Raw genomic sequence first — 17381 nt, 5'->3', positions numbered from 1 at the left:
TGACAGAAAAAGGAACTTTCAAAGCTTCCATTTACCTATGTGAGGAATGCTTGTCCCAGCGGTATTCTATATACACAGTAATTAGCTTGCGGACAAAGTCATAGGAGGGTTGCATCAGCACCCCACATCAAGCAACTTAGAGAGCGTGTCCACAGTAAATCCAATTACTCTATATGAGCTCCTGCCAAAAGCACAGCATTGAAAGTGCAACTAGGAAAACATCACGTATCCCCTTGCTGCATATTGCTGACTTTCCCTTCCCCCGTCCCTCGCTCCATTCTGTCTCTCTTTCCCCAGGCCTCCACAGCTCACTTGCTTCCCGTTAATTATTTTGGTACATGGCTAATAAAATTTTTACATTGTGACCCATGTGTGATATTCCGCTGGGAACACTGGAGACTCATGTTCCTACCATGGGGTCCTGTAGCTGTCCCCATAGTTAGCTGTTTCAGCGAGCGCCTGTCTCCTGTTGCTTTGTGTGCAGGCTAACCACAACGAGGGGTTGGTTGGAACTGACTGCAGATCTATAAAGTGTGCCGACAAATCAAGACATATGACATGAAATAACCGCTACACTATAAGGGCTCGTTCACACGAACATGTGAAGCCCGTGCCGTGGACCACAAATTGCGGTCCTCAATGCACGGGCACCGTCTGTGGGGCAGGCGCATGGGGATCACAGACCCATTCACTTGAATGGGCTCGCGATCCTTCCGTTCCGCAAAAAGATCAGAATCACGGAACGGAACCCCAGAAAGCACTCCGTAGTGCTTCTGTAGTGTTCCGTTACGCACCGTACCACATCTCCGGATTTGCGGTGCCCGTGTCCGCAAATAAAGTCCGCAATACGGCAACGGGCATCACACGTTTGTGTGAACGATCCCTAAGGCTGATTAATCCTTTTGTTGCTTGAAATACAGAAGAAAAAGGGCTGCACGATTATTTGGTGATTAAATTGTTAATATTTTTCATTAAGGATAATCTCATTATATACAATTACATTTTTGTGCCTATTTCCGAAAACGACTGACTTTTAGAAATCCTGCTGCACGTAGCTAAGCACCATCCACGCTCTGTCCTACACAAATTGTAATAGAAATGACAAACAAGAATACATTACACGCATGGCGTTTCTATCCGACTGATCACTCATCTGTTGCCAATGGCTCGGAGCCACGCAAAGAATATTAGTAATGATTCTTGGAACAAAGTCTGTTAAAAACCACATTGTTTAAAGGAGTGCTCCAAGAGGGGAAATTCTTTAGAAAGGGCTCAAACTGGGGTAAAATAAAAGAAGGGCTACTGCCCTCATCGTTCCCGGCTGCTTAGCAGGTCACCACTGGTCTCTATTTCCTTGACATACAGGAAGTGCCTGGAGGTGTCTGCTCAGCCAATCACAGTCCACAGTGAAGACCCACCTCAGCCAGTGATTGGCAGAGCAGGTATTTCCTGTATGTCAAGATAGGCCCAGGAAGTAGAGACCATTGGAGCGGAGAAGTGTCAGAAGCATATGGGGGATGAGTGTGAGAGATCAGCCCTTCTTTCTTGAGCCTTTTTTAAAGTATCACCTCCCTTCCCAGAGAACCCCTTTAAGGGAAACCTTTTATGCTGCATGACATATCTGCACCTTCGCCAAAGAGTAGGTGATAAGTTTCTGATCAGTAGGGGTCAAACTGCTGCGGCTCTCACTAATCATGAAAATTGGATGCCTGTGTCCCCTGCAAATGGGGGAGCAGTCATGTATGCATGCTGCTGCTCCAAAGTCTATGGGAATGATGGGGCTGTCCAGGACTGATTTAAAATGCCCACCAGCAACCTGTCCTAGAATGTGAGGAGGACAGGTTGCCTCCACTTGCAGAGCTGCCTAGGAGGGAGGGGAGGCCTCAGTAAACATTATAGTCTGGCACTTGTATATACTACATATTGTCAGGCTGCTCAGCCATGATGGCATATCATAGGCAGGATCACATCAATACCATCTATTGTAGAGCAGTGTAGTGTGTAGTGAGGCCCCCTCATTCCTCTAGGCAGCTCTGCAAGTGGTGGCAACCAGTCCTGCTCACATACTAGGACAGGTTGCTGGTGCCATTTTGAATCATTGCCAGAGAACCCCTTTAAGGGCTTTTCTCATGCCAGACATTTATAGTATATTGACTAAATATGCCATAAATGTCTGACCTCCACCCAATGGGAGAAGTGCCCAAGGTTTGTGCTGTCACTTACTTATTATAACCCATAACTCTTAAGGCTTATGCACACGACCGTTGTTGTTTTGCGGTCCGTTTTCACGGGTCCGTTTTTCCGTATCTAAGGGGGTTTTTTTTCTCTGATTTAAGTCCGCTTCCATTCCGTTATTCCACAAAACATATCCGTATGGTTTCCATATTGCGGATCAGAAACGGAAACAGTAACTTATTAATCACCAAACACATGAGCAATATGGGCTGGGCATAGCATTCCTACAGTATGGATCCGCAAAATACGGATGTGTTCCATGTGTGTTCCGTATTTTTTGAGGACCCATTGACTTGAATGGGGCCTCGGACCGTCATTTGCGGACAATAATAGGACATGCACTACTTTATTGTGGACTGGAAATACGGAAAAACGGAATGCACACAGAATACCTTCCGTTGTTTTTGTGGAACCATTGAAGTGAATGGTTCCGCATATGGTCCGCAAAAAAACGGAAGCGGAAAGAAAATACATTCGTGTGCATGAGCCCTTATTCTCAGGAATGGTGAGTGGTCTTACTCCCACCAAATTCAGTGTGTCATAAATATCTATTATGGGGGAAAGAAAACTCTAAAATGAGGGGAGCAAAGTAGATTAATACAGATTGATAAAATGTTTGGTTTACATTGCTAGATGAATATGCAGAAGCTAGTAAGCTACATCAGGTTTTTTGGTCTACCCTTTATCCAACATTTTAAGGCCTCATGAACATGGCCGTTGTTGCCCTGTGCCCATGCTCCGGTCCGCAATGCACAGGCACCGACTATGTGCCCGCCGTATGCCGACCTATTCTCCTGAATGGGTTCCATGATCTGCATCCAACTAATCCACGCCTGAAATACGCCTAATATAGGCGTAATTCAGGTTAATAAATGACCCCTAAATGCCATAAAATTAATTTTTATAATATACTTTTTTTTTTTCTGTTTTACTTACAAAATAGGCACCAGGAGTTCATGTGTCTATAGCACTTTGGAATCTGTATATGTCAGCGGTGTTCGGATTCCACTGCGGGGGCCGCAGTGACTGCTGTACTGGCAGGAGCACACATTGCTGCCCCTGCATGTGCCCATAAAGCCTGGTATAGCACATCCAATGGGGCAGATTTATCAAGCCCTTGCGACTATATTGGGTGAAGTATACAGGGCTTGATTAACAATTTCAGTTTTTTTGTGTTTTAGCTGGCGCCACCTTCACCAACAAGACAAGTGCCCATATTAAAAAACAAAAAAACACTATTAAATAGATTAAGTAAAACTAGTAAAACTGTGCACAAGACGTGTACTAGTTTTGCATGTTTAGTAATCTCATATGTAAAACACAGTTTATTGTAAAAAACATATCAGAATATAATTTCTGGGTTAGTGAGGCGTATTGGTGCCATATGCATGCTAATCCTTCCTACCATGTCTGTTAGCTTAATTATAATTGTGGTGGCTGCAATGTTACCTGAGGGGATCCTTGACATTACTTGAATCAGGCTGCGTGCAGACAGTGGTCTCCGTCACCTGCGGCATACTCCTCAGTGCTATTGGCTTGTTAATTATCTAGCTGTAGCATGAAACCACCTGGTCACTGGTGACAAGGACGAAGGCAGAGGAGCATGCAAAATGGGATTTCAGCCCAGGTCCATGGACTCTAAAAGCTAAACTGATTAGACTGAACCAATTCCGTATGAGACCGATCCAGTGGTTCCATTCATTATTATTATTATTATTATTTATTATTAAAGCGCCATTCATTCCATAGCGCTGTACATATGATAAGCGGTGCACATACATAATACAGACAAGTGCACTAAGCAGAAACAAGACGAGTTACAGACTGGTACAGAAGGAGAGAGGGCCCTGCCCGTGAGGGCTTACAATCTACATGGTGTCGGAGAAGTACACAGTAGGTGCGGGTGAAGCTGGTCATGGCGGTATAGAGGCAGCAGGGTCACTGGTTGTAGGCTTGTCTGAAGAGGTGGGTTTTCAGGTTTCTTTTGAAGGATTCCACTGTAGGTGAGAGTCTGATATGTTGGGGTAGCGAGTTACAGAGTATGGGGGATGCACGGGAGAAATCTTGGAGTCGATTGTGGGAAGAGGCAATAAGAGGAGAGGAGAGAAGGAGGTCTTGTGAGGATTGGAGAGTGCGTGTGGGGGTGTATCGGGAAAGTAGCTCAGAGATGTAGGGAGGGGACAGGTTATGGACGGCCTTGTATGTATTTGTTAGTACTTTGAAGTGAATTCGTTGGGCAATGGGGAGCCAGTGAAGGGATTGGCAGAGGGGAGAGGCAGAGGAGTAATAGGGTGAGAGGTGGATTAGTCGGGCAGCAGAGTTGAGGATAGATTGGAGGGGTGCGAAAGTGCTAGATGGAAGTCCACAGAGGAGAGTATTGCAGTAGTCTAGGCGGGAGATAATGAGGGCATGTACAAGCATTTTCGCAGATTCTAAGTTAAGGAAAGCGCGGATGCGGGAGATGTTTTTGAGTTGGAGGCGGCAGGTGGTGGAAAGGGCTTGGATGTGCTGTCGGAAGGAAAGGGCAGAATCCAAGGTCACTCCAAGGCAACGGACTTCGTTGACTGGGGAGAGTGTGCAGCCATTGATCATGATAGATAGGTCTGTTGGGGGGGTTGAACAAGATGGGGGAAAGATTATGAATTCTGTCTTATCCATGTTAAGTTTAAGAAAGCGAGAGGCGAAGAAGGATGATATAGAAGATAGACATTGTGGGATTCTTGATAGTAAGGTGGTGATGTCTGGACCAGAGAGGTAGATTTGTGTGTCGTCAGCGTAGGAGTGATACTGAAAGCCATGGGACTCTATGAGCTGTCCCAGGCCAAAAGTGTAGATAGAGAAGAGCAGGGGTCCTAGGACAGAGCCTTGCGGGACACCAACAGAGAGGGAATGAGACGAGGAGGTGGTGCGGGAGTGGGAGACGCTAAACATCCGGTCTGTGAGGTATGATGTGATCCAGGAGAGGGCCAGGTCAATGATGCCAAGAGATGAGAGAGTTTGCAACAGAAGGGAGTGGTCAACAGTGTTGAAGGCAGAGGACAGGTCAAGGAGAAGGAGGACAGAGTATTCATACCAGACACTTTATACCGCATCCATTCCATACTTTTGGTCAACCCCAAGCAATCACTTGGCTGTTTCTAAATGTCCTATAGATTTATTTTGCGCAGCAGTGAACACGCTCAGTTACCACTCCATACAACCCCTTCCTGTTGCAAACATGCCCCATAGGAAGGGGACTGGAGTTCTCCATTGTAGCAACAGGTGGGCAGGGGTGCAACGCCCCCCCCCCCCCCATGCCAATTTCTTAACCTAACCCCTTTGCCACAATGAAATTGCTCATTGCCCATGGCTCTTCCTCTGCCCCCCTCTTACCTTTACCTTGTGCTGCCTGAGGCGATCGCCTCACCTGGCCTCATTGGTGGTGCTCCCCTGGTGGGGGTTCCCAGCTTGGACATTTATGGCAAAGCCACAGGCTATACCAAAAATGTCCAATAGGTACGGGTCTTAAAGGCAGGTTCTGGATCTATCTTGAGAAAGGGGGTCCCTGTGTTGGGTTTCCTGTTACTTGAAGGGTGACCATTGCATTTTTTTATGTGGTCAGATGTTACTTATGGAATTCACTACAGACAAACCATTTTTCCATGTTTTTTGCATTGTTTTTGTGTGGAGCGCGCACTAAATATGGCGTTTTCCCATCTATCTCAAGAAATGAGGCCGTGGCGTCTGTGACCAGAGGTGAATGGAGAGAGCTGTGCATGCACGGCCACCTCTCTAGTCACAGCGGCTTGGAGACTGGGATCAGGGCTCCCTTTCTTGTGTGGGTCTCAGATGTGGGTCTTAGATACATGTCTGAGATGGAAATACCCCTTTAATATTCTATTTAGCTGTATTTATATCAGTTTTATGAACATGGCTGACAGCCAGTATGGCCAGCAGTCTCCACAGGAGTTGTCATCTGAGCTTTATTAACCTAATTACCTCAGCATATCTATCTAATTATGTAGTAATATCATTTATCACTGCATAACTAGGAAGATTTCCCTTTCAGTGGCCTAGGAAACAATAGTGATAACCTATGTGTGAACTTTTTACTTTGTAAAGGGAGTCTGTCACCAGGAGATTCACTGATAAACCAGGCACCATGGGGGAGATTTATTAAACTGGTGTAAAGTAGAACTGGCTTAGTTGCCCATAGCAACCATTCACACACAGGAGCTATGGACAATGAAAGGTGGAATCTGATTGGTTGCTATGGGCAACTATACCAGTTCTACTTCACACCAGTTTGATAAAGCTCAGCTGAATGTAATGATACCTTTCACATAGCGATCTGCTGCTTCAATCTGGAGAGAAAGTACTTTTAAGTCATATGCAAATGAGCAGTAAGGTGCATCAGGGGCGGTCCCAAACCACTCTGTGCACCTTTGCCCTTCTTGCATCTTCTGCCAACCTCTCCTTCTTGGTTGACAGAGACAGACAAGCCCCATACACATTGGTGTATTCTAGGCCAAACCAGCTGAGAACTGTGCTTGGCCAATGGCCTAGTCAAGCTGTGATGGCTAACCTCCGGCACTCCAGCTTTGGTAAAACTACAACTCAAGATGTACACTTGCTCAGCTGTTCTCAGAACTCCACAGAAATGAATGGAGCATGCTAAGAGTCATAGTTTCACCACAGCTGGAGTGTCTGAGGTTAGCCATCACTGTAAGGCCCCTTTCACACGAGCAAGTTTTCCGCGCGGGTGCAATGCGTGACGTGAACGCATAGCACCTGCACTGACTCCTGACCCATTTATTTCAATTTTTTTTCACACATCAGTTCTGCGTTGAGTGGAAAACGCAGCATGTTCTATATTCTGTGTTTTTCACGCAGCCCTGGCCCTATAGAAGTAAATGGGGCTTCAGTAAAATACGCATTGCACCCGGAAGCAAGTGCGGATGCAATGCGTTTTTAACTGATGGATGCTAGGAGATGTTGTTTGTAAACCTTCAGTTTTTTATCACGCATCAAAACGCATTGCACCTGCGTGGAAAAAACAACAGAACCCAATTGCAGACAAAACTGACTGAACTGGCTTGCAAAATGGTGCGAGTTTCCCTGAACGCATCCGGAGCCAATCCGTCACGCTCATTTAAAAGAGGCATAAGGGTGGGGAGTTTCCAACTTTCCCTTGACAGATGACGGGGTGGAAGGATTGGAAGAAGTGACTATATTCTCCAGATCCTATTGTTCTCCAGGAAATAAGCCGCCAGAAATGTCAGCGGCTTTCTCCTCTCTCTCCATTGCATGAACATACATGTTCAACTGAACCCAACATGTAGGTTTATGGGGGAGTCAGGAGACTGGAACATGAATGTGTATGGGGGCCTTAACAGAAAGCAGCTCCTTTATCAATGTAAACTTACAAGTAAATATTCTGTAATTTTAGTCTATGTATGTGACAGTATTCTCATATACTCTGTGGTTGACAAAAGACAACTCAGGACTGGTGTCCATTCTGGTCATCTACTGGCTGAACCTCCCCAGGTATCACATACTGTATGTTGTGAGGGTACTACTGGGACTGCCTTCTAATTTCACTTTGTTATACGAAATCCTCCTTCCAAACTATGTTTGGAAGATTTCTTAATACATACATATCATGCGTATAATTTATAGCTAACCCTGTTTTCTTTTTTACAGAGCCGCATGGCAGAAAGTCTTCGCCTGTTTGATTCCATCTGCAACAACAATTGGTTTATCAACACTTCTCTAATCCTCTTTCTCAACAAGAAGGACCTCTTAGCTGAGAAGATCCGACGCATCCCACTCACCGTCTGCTTTCCCGACTATAAGGGACAGAATACGTATGAGGAAGCGGCTGTCTATATCCAGCGTCAGTTTGAGGACTTGAATCGCAACAAGGAGACCAAGGAGATTTATTCACACTTCACCTGCGCCACGGACACCAGCAACATTCAGTTTGTGTTTGACGCAGTGACAGATGTTATTATCCAGAACAATCTCAAATACATTGGACTGTGCTAAGTGTTTCTCCTGGAGCCTGCACAGAAAATAGGGCACGTTCTTATCCCTGAGACCACATGCCAGGGGGTTAAAGCAAACACTAAGCAAGGGGTGAGACTAGGCCCAGAGGTTCCCTACGCACAGCACTGAACGTCCAGAGTGAATCCCTCACCCACACAAACTTGATGTCTTCAGGTTGAAAGGGTGACTTGGATTTTTCTGGTGCCAGACCAGGAAAATAATGTGTTTTATTTGCTCCCTGTATCAAGTATGTGTGGCGTGTGTGTGTTGTGTGTGGATCTACTAGTGTTTGACTGGTGCCTGATGTGGTAAACCTGTGAAGAGCTCCTTTTGAGAGAGGGTTACTGGTCACTGATGGGAATCTAAGGTCTGTCAGGTAAGACTTGTCACAATAGTCACTCGGTTCTGTCAGAAAAAAATGCTTTATTGCCAGCACAGAACAAACAATCAAGAATTATTCCAGCTATGCCTGGCACCTACTATATGTGCCAAAGCTACACAGGGTTATACAGTATATTTTAATATATATTTAAAATTGTACATTTGCAACTTTTTAGCTGCAGTACAATTTTTCTTTTTGCCCTTTGGTGAAAATATGGCTGCAGCTGCTTCAGGACTTCCTATAAATCAAGGTGTCAATCGCGTGTCTCATTCATGTAGACTTATTCCATGCGAAGATGGAACTACATAAAGCAAAATGAGAATCAACTACATTCCCAAAATGATGTACAATTCTTCTCTGTGGTTTCAAGCTATCCTCCCGGGCCTGCTACTCATGCTTCATACAATCTTGAGAAGAAAGCTGGAGAACAGCAGCCATTGTTTTGGGGCTTTTTTCATGATTTTATTTTATTTTTTACACAACAGATTACTGGCTAGATTTGTCTTTATCTCAGTTGTATAGAATGTCAAAGGTGTTCCATGGATACTACCGTCAGGCAGGTGAAGCATCTCTGGATTTACAGGTGGTACACGTTGCTGTGTGCTATAAAGCTGATTTTGACTCCTCATACCATATAAATATCATTTTGCCAGAATGTTCTGGTTTCTTGTTTGTAGTACACAAGTACTACATCATAGAACGATTATGTAAAGCATACCACATGCCTGTGCTTGCTACTTAAACAGCAGAATCTGGTCGAAGTTTGGCCTTCAGCTGGTTCAGGTCTGGATTGCTCCTCACTGTAGACAGCAATGCTGTTGCTGTACCATGAAGACCTTCTACTGTCTTCACTTTCTATTGTTGCCTTCAGTGCGGTAAATGGGCCTCAATATCCTGTTTTGCAGCTGCTCACTGTTGCATCTGAACAACAGTAGTGAGAATACAAAGTTTGATCTTTATGAAGACATTTATTGAAAGTTCCTGAACCCATATATTCTAGACTACGCATCTGAATCTGCACTATAAGAGCCTGTCCAGCGCCCTTTTGTTTATATCCTGACACAACCAGCTCCTCCACCACAAGTGAAGCAGAAGTGGCTCTGAACAGGCTCTGGCAGCAGATTGTTCACGCAAATACAACTGCTGAGAATTTTTGTTTTTTGCGATGTCCCCTGCTGCTTTTGACAGACAAAAAAAGTGGGACATTTTTAGGACATTTTAAAGAAGTGCTCAACTATTTTTGTTTGTTATGAAACAAAAAAAGTATAAAAAAAAACAAAAACACTGGAACATATAATAACACTGGCTATTTTTTTGCAAAAAAAACCCCGTACAAAACATTGAAAAGAAACTTTAAGCCTATGAGTATTCACACTAAGACTTTCTGTGGTAATATAGACCTTGTGGCGAGACCTGGCTTTACTTTCCCCTTAAACTGGAGCAGTGTGTTCTTAAAGAAGCGTCAGTGGAGCAATATGAACAATAACTTCACATTTTGCTTTTTACATGGTTTTTGGGAGCTAAAAGTGTAACATGGTGCGATATTCCATAGGCCCACCATAAGGATACAAAGTTTTCTCTATTTTCTGGCAGTAGGGCTGCTGATTCTGGATGTCTGTGTGAAGTCTGTGTGTAAATAAGTTGAGACCACGTAAAGCACATCCACTTAGTATGTAAATTCCTCTCCTTTGAGCTTCATGTGTAACTCAAGTCACACAGCGTCCTCCCGAAAACACAAAACCCCTATCAAAAGTGTATGACTCCTCTGCCAAGGGCTTATATCCTCAGGGTCCATGAGGCCTGCAACACGCTGTATGTACCCGTTACCTGGTGGTGGCCAGAGTGCCTTGCAGGCTTCTTTGCCCCTGAAGATTAATGACACTACAGTTTCTCTACTGGTGAAAGGGAAATAAAGATTCTGAATGGTTAACATGGTGTTTCATTCTTTTTGGACTTGATGGCTAATCTGTACCTTTTTCATGTTAGGTTTTTATATTTTCAAACAATAACTTGGAAAGATCTGACCTACTGTGTCCCTGTATAGGCATATAATGGCACATTTCATCCATAGGATACCATGCTATTCCATACAGAAAAAAGTTATACAGCTACAGTGCTGCCCATAATTATTCATACCCCTGGCAAATTTTGACTTAAAGTTACTTTTATTCAACCAGCAAGTAATTTTTTGACGGGAAATGACATAGGTTTTTCCCAAAAGATAATAAGACGATGTACAAGAGGCATTATTGTGGAAAAACAAACATTTCTCAGCTTTTATTTACATTTGAGCAAAAAGTGTCCAAAATTATTCACACCCTTCTCAATAATCAATAGAAAAGCCTTTATTGGCTATTACAGCAATCAAACGCTTCCTATAATTGCAGACCAGCTTTTTGCATGTCTCCACAGGTATTTCTGTCGATTCATCTTTAGCAATGAGCTCCAAATCTTTCAGGTTGGAGGGTCTTCTTGCCATCACCCTGATCTTTAGCTCCCTCCACAGATTCTCAATTGGATTCAAGTCTGGACTCTGGCTGGGCCACTCCAAAATGTAAATGTTGTTGTCTGCTAACCATTTCTTCACCACTTTTGCTGTGTGTTTTTGGGTCATTGTCATGCTGAAATGTCCACTGGTGCCCAAGGCCATGTTTCTCTGCAGACTGCCTGATGTTGTCGTTGAGAATCCTCATGTATTGCTCTTTTTTCATGGTGCCGTTTACTGTGATTAGGTTTCCTGGTCCATTGGCTGAAAAACACCCCCAAAGCATTAGGTTCCCACCACCATGTTTGACAGTGGGGATGGTGTTCTTTGGGTTAAAGGCTTCTCCTTTTTTACACCAAATGAAGGAAACATCATTGTGACCAAACAATTAAATTTTTGTTTCATCTGACTATAACACAGAAGACCAGAAGTCTTCTTCTTTGTCCAGATGAGCTTTTGCAAAGGCCAAGCAAGCTTTTGTGTGCCTTATCTGGAGAAGTGGCGTCCTCCTTGGTCTGCATCCGTGGAACCCAGCAGTGTGCAGTGTCCGTTGGATTGTCTGCCTTGAGACATTGCCACCAGCAGAGCCCAGATTCACCAGGATGGCCTTGGTGGTGATCATTGGATTCTTTTTCACCTCTCTAACTATCCTCCTGGCCAGCACAGGTGTCACTTTTGGCTTCCGACCACGTCCTCTGAGATTTTCCACAGTGCGGAACATCTTGTATTTTTTGCTCAAATGTAAATAAAAGCTGAGAAATGTTTGTTTTTCCACAATAATGCCTATTGTACATCGTCTTATTATCTTTTGGGAGACACCTATGTCATTTCCCGTCAAAATATTACTTGCTGGTTGAATAAAAGTAACTTTAAGTCAAAATTTGCCAGGGGTATTAATAATTATGGGCAGCACTGTATATACTACCCTGATGCATACCAAAAGTACCTCCTTTTGGTATATGTTGGGTCAGTGAAGCTCTATGGATACATTCAGCGTAAGAGCTTTCCCTGTGCAAACCATACAGGTGGTGTTCAAACGTGATGTGCCCAGACCCCTAACTGCTCCCATGACTGTCTACAAAGGCTTAGAGGGATCATTGCTAGGCACTGCTGTATGCAAAGGCCCTATCCCTTACCTGACAAACTGAATGGTGAATTTCTTATAACGATAGATATTGAGATATTGAGTCTGGGAGAAGACCCGCTCAGCAAATTGCTCTAATCAGATTTGCTGCATTGCATATAACCTATATCTCATCAAGGGCCTAGCCTGGTGACAGATCCTCTTTAATTACATTTACAGCAAAGCATGTTTCAGGTAAAAACAAAAAACATTCATTAATGTGCTATTAGGCTTATTGCTCACGAACGTGTGCGCATCACGGATGCGGACCCATTCACTTCAATGGGTCCGCAAATCCGGAGATGCGGAATGGTGCTTCCGTGGGGTTTCGTCCCGTACTTCCATTCCGCAAAAAGATAGAACATGCCTATCTTTTTGCGGACCGGCCGGATCGCAGACCCATTAAAGTGAATGGGTCCGCTGCGGCTGCCCCACGGTGGGTGTTCGTGCATTGCGGCCCGCAGCACGGCCACAGGGCGCACACGTTCGTGTGCAAGAGGCCTTAATCTACAGGCAAAAATGGAGAATTCAGATTTTGCCCACATAGAATCATTGGACCTCTAAAATCTTACTTCTTCCATTACTCTAAACTACTGCAAGGAGTGGTCTAATGACCAGCTGAATCAATACTATCCCTGCTGTCCTATGTATCATAGGGAGTGTTTCTTTGTATAGATAGCATTTTGCATGTCCTCTCATTACAGGATAATCCTTTACTCATTAAGGATAATCCTTAAATCTGCTACTCATATCTTTGGCAAATTAAATCAAATCCAGCCATCCTGTCACTTGATTCAGCTGGTCCCCCTATATGGGTTTTCCATCATAAGCATTTACGCTCATGGATCAACTGGATATGTCATCAATGTCTAATCAGTGGGAACTGCTGGGACCCCGACCAGTGCATGGGATATAAGGCCCGTGGTGCTTTGTAAGGCACTGAGGTTCCTTTTGCTCTCCAACCTGTAGGTTCTTCAGAATTGAAACAATTGCAACTTTTGTACTTATTATTAGGTTGATGGTAAGTGTAATACACTGGGCCTCAAGTATAAAGGACTGCATAGCTTAGAAAATCTTTGGAGGACCATCAAGCCTATTGATGTCAACTGGGACTGTGTAATTCTTTATTTCATCCATGGTGGCAAAGCAGGAGAACACTATTATTGGGGGAACCTTCTAACAAAGAGAGTGTTCAAACTTGTAAATTAAAAAAAAACTAGGATTTTTTTCTTAAAAGGAATCTGTCAGCTCTGAAGCACTCCCCAAACTAGAGTAAATGAAAGTTCACACTCGCGTTTTGGCTTTCCGTTTGTGAGCTCTCAGAAGAACGAATCAGTTTGCATTCTAATGCATTCTGAATGGAAAAGGATCCGCTCAGAATGCATCAGTTTGCCTCAGATCCGCTCAGAATGCATCAGCTTTGGAGGCGGACACCAAAACGCTGCATGCTTGCGTCCGTCTGATGAAACTGAGCCAAACGGATCCGTCCTAACACACAATGTAAGTCAATGGGGACTGATCTGTATTCACTGACACAATCTGGCACAATAGAAAACGGATCCATCCTGGCACAATAGAAAACGGATCCGTCCGTTTCAATGGTGTTCAAGACAGATCCGTCTTGGCTATGTTATAGATAATACAAACGGATCCGTTCTGAACAGATGCATGCGGTTGTATTATCTGAACGGATCCGTTCAGGACGGATCCGCACAAAACGCGAGTGTGAAAGTAGCCTAAGCGGTGTACAGTGTAAGTGATACAGAGTCTGGTTATGTAATTTTTATCTTCATACTCACTTACATTCTGACGCTGTGCTCCGACAAATCGGCCATAAAATGCATTGAGAGGAGTCGCGTGTGCTTACACACGTAATGGAGAGGACTCAGAGGAGTCCTCCAAGTGCATTTCATTGCTGATTTGGGAGAGCACAGCATCGGAATGTAAATGAATATGAAGATATAAATTATATACGGTAATCAGTGCTTACTCTAGTTTGGAGGGTGTTTTGGAGCTGGCAGATTCCCTTTAACCCTTTAAAGTGGCATTCCCATCTTGGACTTTTATAGCATATCCAGGGGATATGTGTCCTCTGTTTAAGATCTGTTCCCGTCTTTGACATCAAAAACTGCATAAAAAAAACCTGAATGTGGAAAACCAGCTTTACAATATACAAACTGTACTATAGTTGATGTTAGGGCTGCAGTAAACAAATATTTTAGTAATCGAGTATTCTATCGATTTATATTTCTCGATTCATCGAGTAATCTAATAAGAAAAACCTTCTTAAAATAACATACGTAATTACGTTTTTCTTTATAAAAACAATATTTTTATTTCTTACAGTGGTGGTATGGTATAGCAAATAATTGCACACACATGACATAAGGTTTTTCACTGGTTTGGAGGGGTTAATGGAAGTACCTTGGCAATGGGCATGTATAAAGTTATTGGTTTGAAGGGGTTAATGGAAACACTGTGGCATTAGGCATGTATAAAGTTATTGGTTTGTAGGGGTTAATGAAAGCACCTTGGAGGTGCCTTCATTAACCCCCTCTCTAAACCAATAACTTTATACATGCCAAGGTGGTGCCTCCATTAACCACTCTCCATCTGCCTTTCAATATCAATTTACAGTGAGTGCCCCCGATTCCCCCCTGGCGTGCCTCTGGTGCTGTTAACTTAAATTACCTAATGGCACTGGCACTAGTGAGGAGGGCGCAGCCGCAGACACATGGAGTCCGAGACTGTCTTCATCCCAGCATGCACTGGGACCTTACGTCTCACACACATCGTTAGCCAGCGTGCTGACGATGTATGTGCGCAACTGCGCATTACGCAAAGTTCTGCCTGCAGGGCGGTGCCATCTCTCTGGACTCCGGAGGACATGGAGCGGTGAGTGAAACGCTTAATTTCACTCCCGCTCCGTGATCATGTGATGTAAACGATTACTCGATGCAGGGAAACTGCATCGAGGATTTTTTTGACTCGAATTATTCGAAGAATCGTTTCAGCCCTAGTTGATGTTTCTGTTTTCAAAAATCAATCACCAGCAAAAAATCACTGAGCACCTAATGAGCAGAAGGATAACCTTCTACACACCGGACTGCTCAAATTCTTTATGTATAAGGCTACATGCAAACGACCGTATGTGTTTTGCGGTCCGCAAATTGCGGATCCACACAAAAAAATGGATGACATCTGTATGCCATCTGTTTTTTTTTGCGGATCTATTGTAACAATGCCTATATTGTGAACCCATTAAAATGAATGGGTCCGCATCCTATCCGCAAAAAAAACGGAACGGACACGAAAACAAACAACGTTCGTGTGCATGTAGCCTAAAAGATACATTTCATCAGCTATGACCTTTTACTTAATTCCGCTTGGCAATCATTGCAACATTTGCTCATAATCACTAAGGGGTCATCAATAATCTCTTCATGTAAAGGGTTTGTCCAGCTTTGTGCACTTCTTTAACCCATAGGATACCAGCGCCGGGAACGGTCTGTCTTAAATCCCAGCGTCCGATTAGCAGCAGGGGTCCGGCAATCACTGATAGCCGGACCCCTGATGTATGCGCCATCATTGGTGAAAACACCGATGCTGGCACATCAACCATCGCAATGCCGCATTCAGCGCTGACCGCAGCATGTGCAGTATACCTATCAGGTCCCCGCGCTGCTGTGACAGGGACCCAATGGCTGGGAAGGCAGCCCGATGCCTTCCATGTAAGCCTGTGAGACCCAGCCCCCTGGATCTCACAGGCAGGAAGGCTGTAAGTGTAATACACTTACAGCAAATTCATTAAAATACAGAAGTATTGTAATGCATTGTACAGACCCCCAAAAGTTGAAGTCCCAGAGTGGGGCAAAAAAATAAGTTTTACACAATAAAAAATATTACGTTTCAAAAAAAAAAAAAAAAAACGTCCTTTTCCCTAAAATTACATAAAGAAAAAAAATAAAATAGAAAAAAGAAAAGTAGACATATCAACCGTGTCCATATCAACCGTCTCTTTAGAAATATCACATGATCCACCCCGTCAGGTGAACGCCGTAAAAAACTAATAATAAATAAAAGCAGTGCCAAAACAGCCATTTTCTGGTCACCTTGCCTCCCAAAAAGTGTCATACCAAGCGATCAAAAAGGCATATGTAGCCCAAAATGGTACCAATGAAACCGCCATCTTATTCCGCAAAAAATTAGCCCCTACCTAAGACAATCGCCCAAAAAATTGAAAAATATGGCTTTGAGAAAATAGCAACACAAAAACAAGATTTTATTCTGTTCAAAAATGCTTTTCCTGTGTAAAACTTAAAAATGAAAATAATAAGACATATTGGGTATCGCCGCATCCGTAACAACCTGCTCTATAAAAATATCACATGATATTCCCCCTCAGGTGAATGCTGTAAAAAGAAATAAAAAAAATTGTATGTACCCACAAATGTTTGTTTCCATTGAAGTACAATTTACTAAGCAAAAAAAACAAACTGTTATTAAACTACAGCGACAAAAAATAAAATAAAAACCTGCTCCTTAACGTCCAAACTACATTCATTGCCAAAAAAAAATAATGCACCGAGAAGGAGTTGCTGGAATGGAATGAAACTTTCCATGTGTGGATGTAATGATGATATCTGTAAGTGATTACAATATTAGAGTGAAACGATGCGTTTATTAGGAAAAACTGTACAATTAAGAGGAGCCTGTAGTACCCTGCTGGGCCCCTCTAGCCTGGATACAAGGTAAGATACTGTTGGGCGGTATGGAGGTATGCAGGTTCTGTATGGTAACTGCAGCACATTTGCCCGCTGATGTTGCAGCTGGGCCTGTAGATCTTGGACACTCGTAGTTGGTCCTATAAATGCTTGATTGGTGATAAATCTGGTGACATTTCAGTCGCTAGCAGTCCAGGTTTCTCATTCATGACACCAGTGCAAACGAAGGCGTCAATGGCAGGACATGTAAATTATCTTCTGCTAAGTGAAGCCTGGAAATGGTCTGAGCAGAGACAGGGGTGTGTAATGAAGGTGCGACCTGTGTCTGGATGGTGGACAACAAACTGTTAGAGCTACTAGTGCTTGTTGGTGAATCAAATGATGCTCTCTAGGTGGTCTTTCTTG

The 17381-nt window shown here is 43.6% G+C and overlaps 2 protein-coding genes across 2 annotated transcripts in view; one reads left to right on the top strand and one right to left on the bottom strand.

Moving 5' to 3' along the window:
• GNAZ (G protein subunit alpha z) overlaps positions 1 to 10574 on the top strand; it is a 136413-nt gene extending 125839 nt beyond the window's left edge. Inside the window, exon 3 of the mRNA XM_040416428.1 lies at positions 7918 to 10574. Coding sequence (XP_040272362.1) covers positions 7918 to 8262 — 345 coding nt within the window. The 3' untranslated portion in view covers positions 8263 to 10574. The remainder of the gene's footprint in view (positions 1 to 7917) is intronic.
• RSPH14 (radial spoke head 14 homolog) overlaps positions 1 to 17381 on the bottom strand; it is a 258180-nt gene that overhangs the window by 183135 nt on the left and 57664 nt on the right. The window lies entirely within an intron of this gene.

This window comes from Bufo bufo, chromosome 2 (genome assembly GCF_905171765.1).
Source record: "Bufo bufo chromosome 2, aBufBuf1.1, whole genome shotgun sequence".
NCBI classification, from domain to species: Eukaryota; Metazoa; Chordata; class Amphibia; order Anura; family Bufonidae; genus Bufo; species Bufo bufo.
Note: the sequence above shows the minus strand (reverse complement) of the source record. Positions and strands in the feature narration are given on the sequence as shown.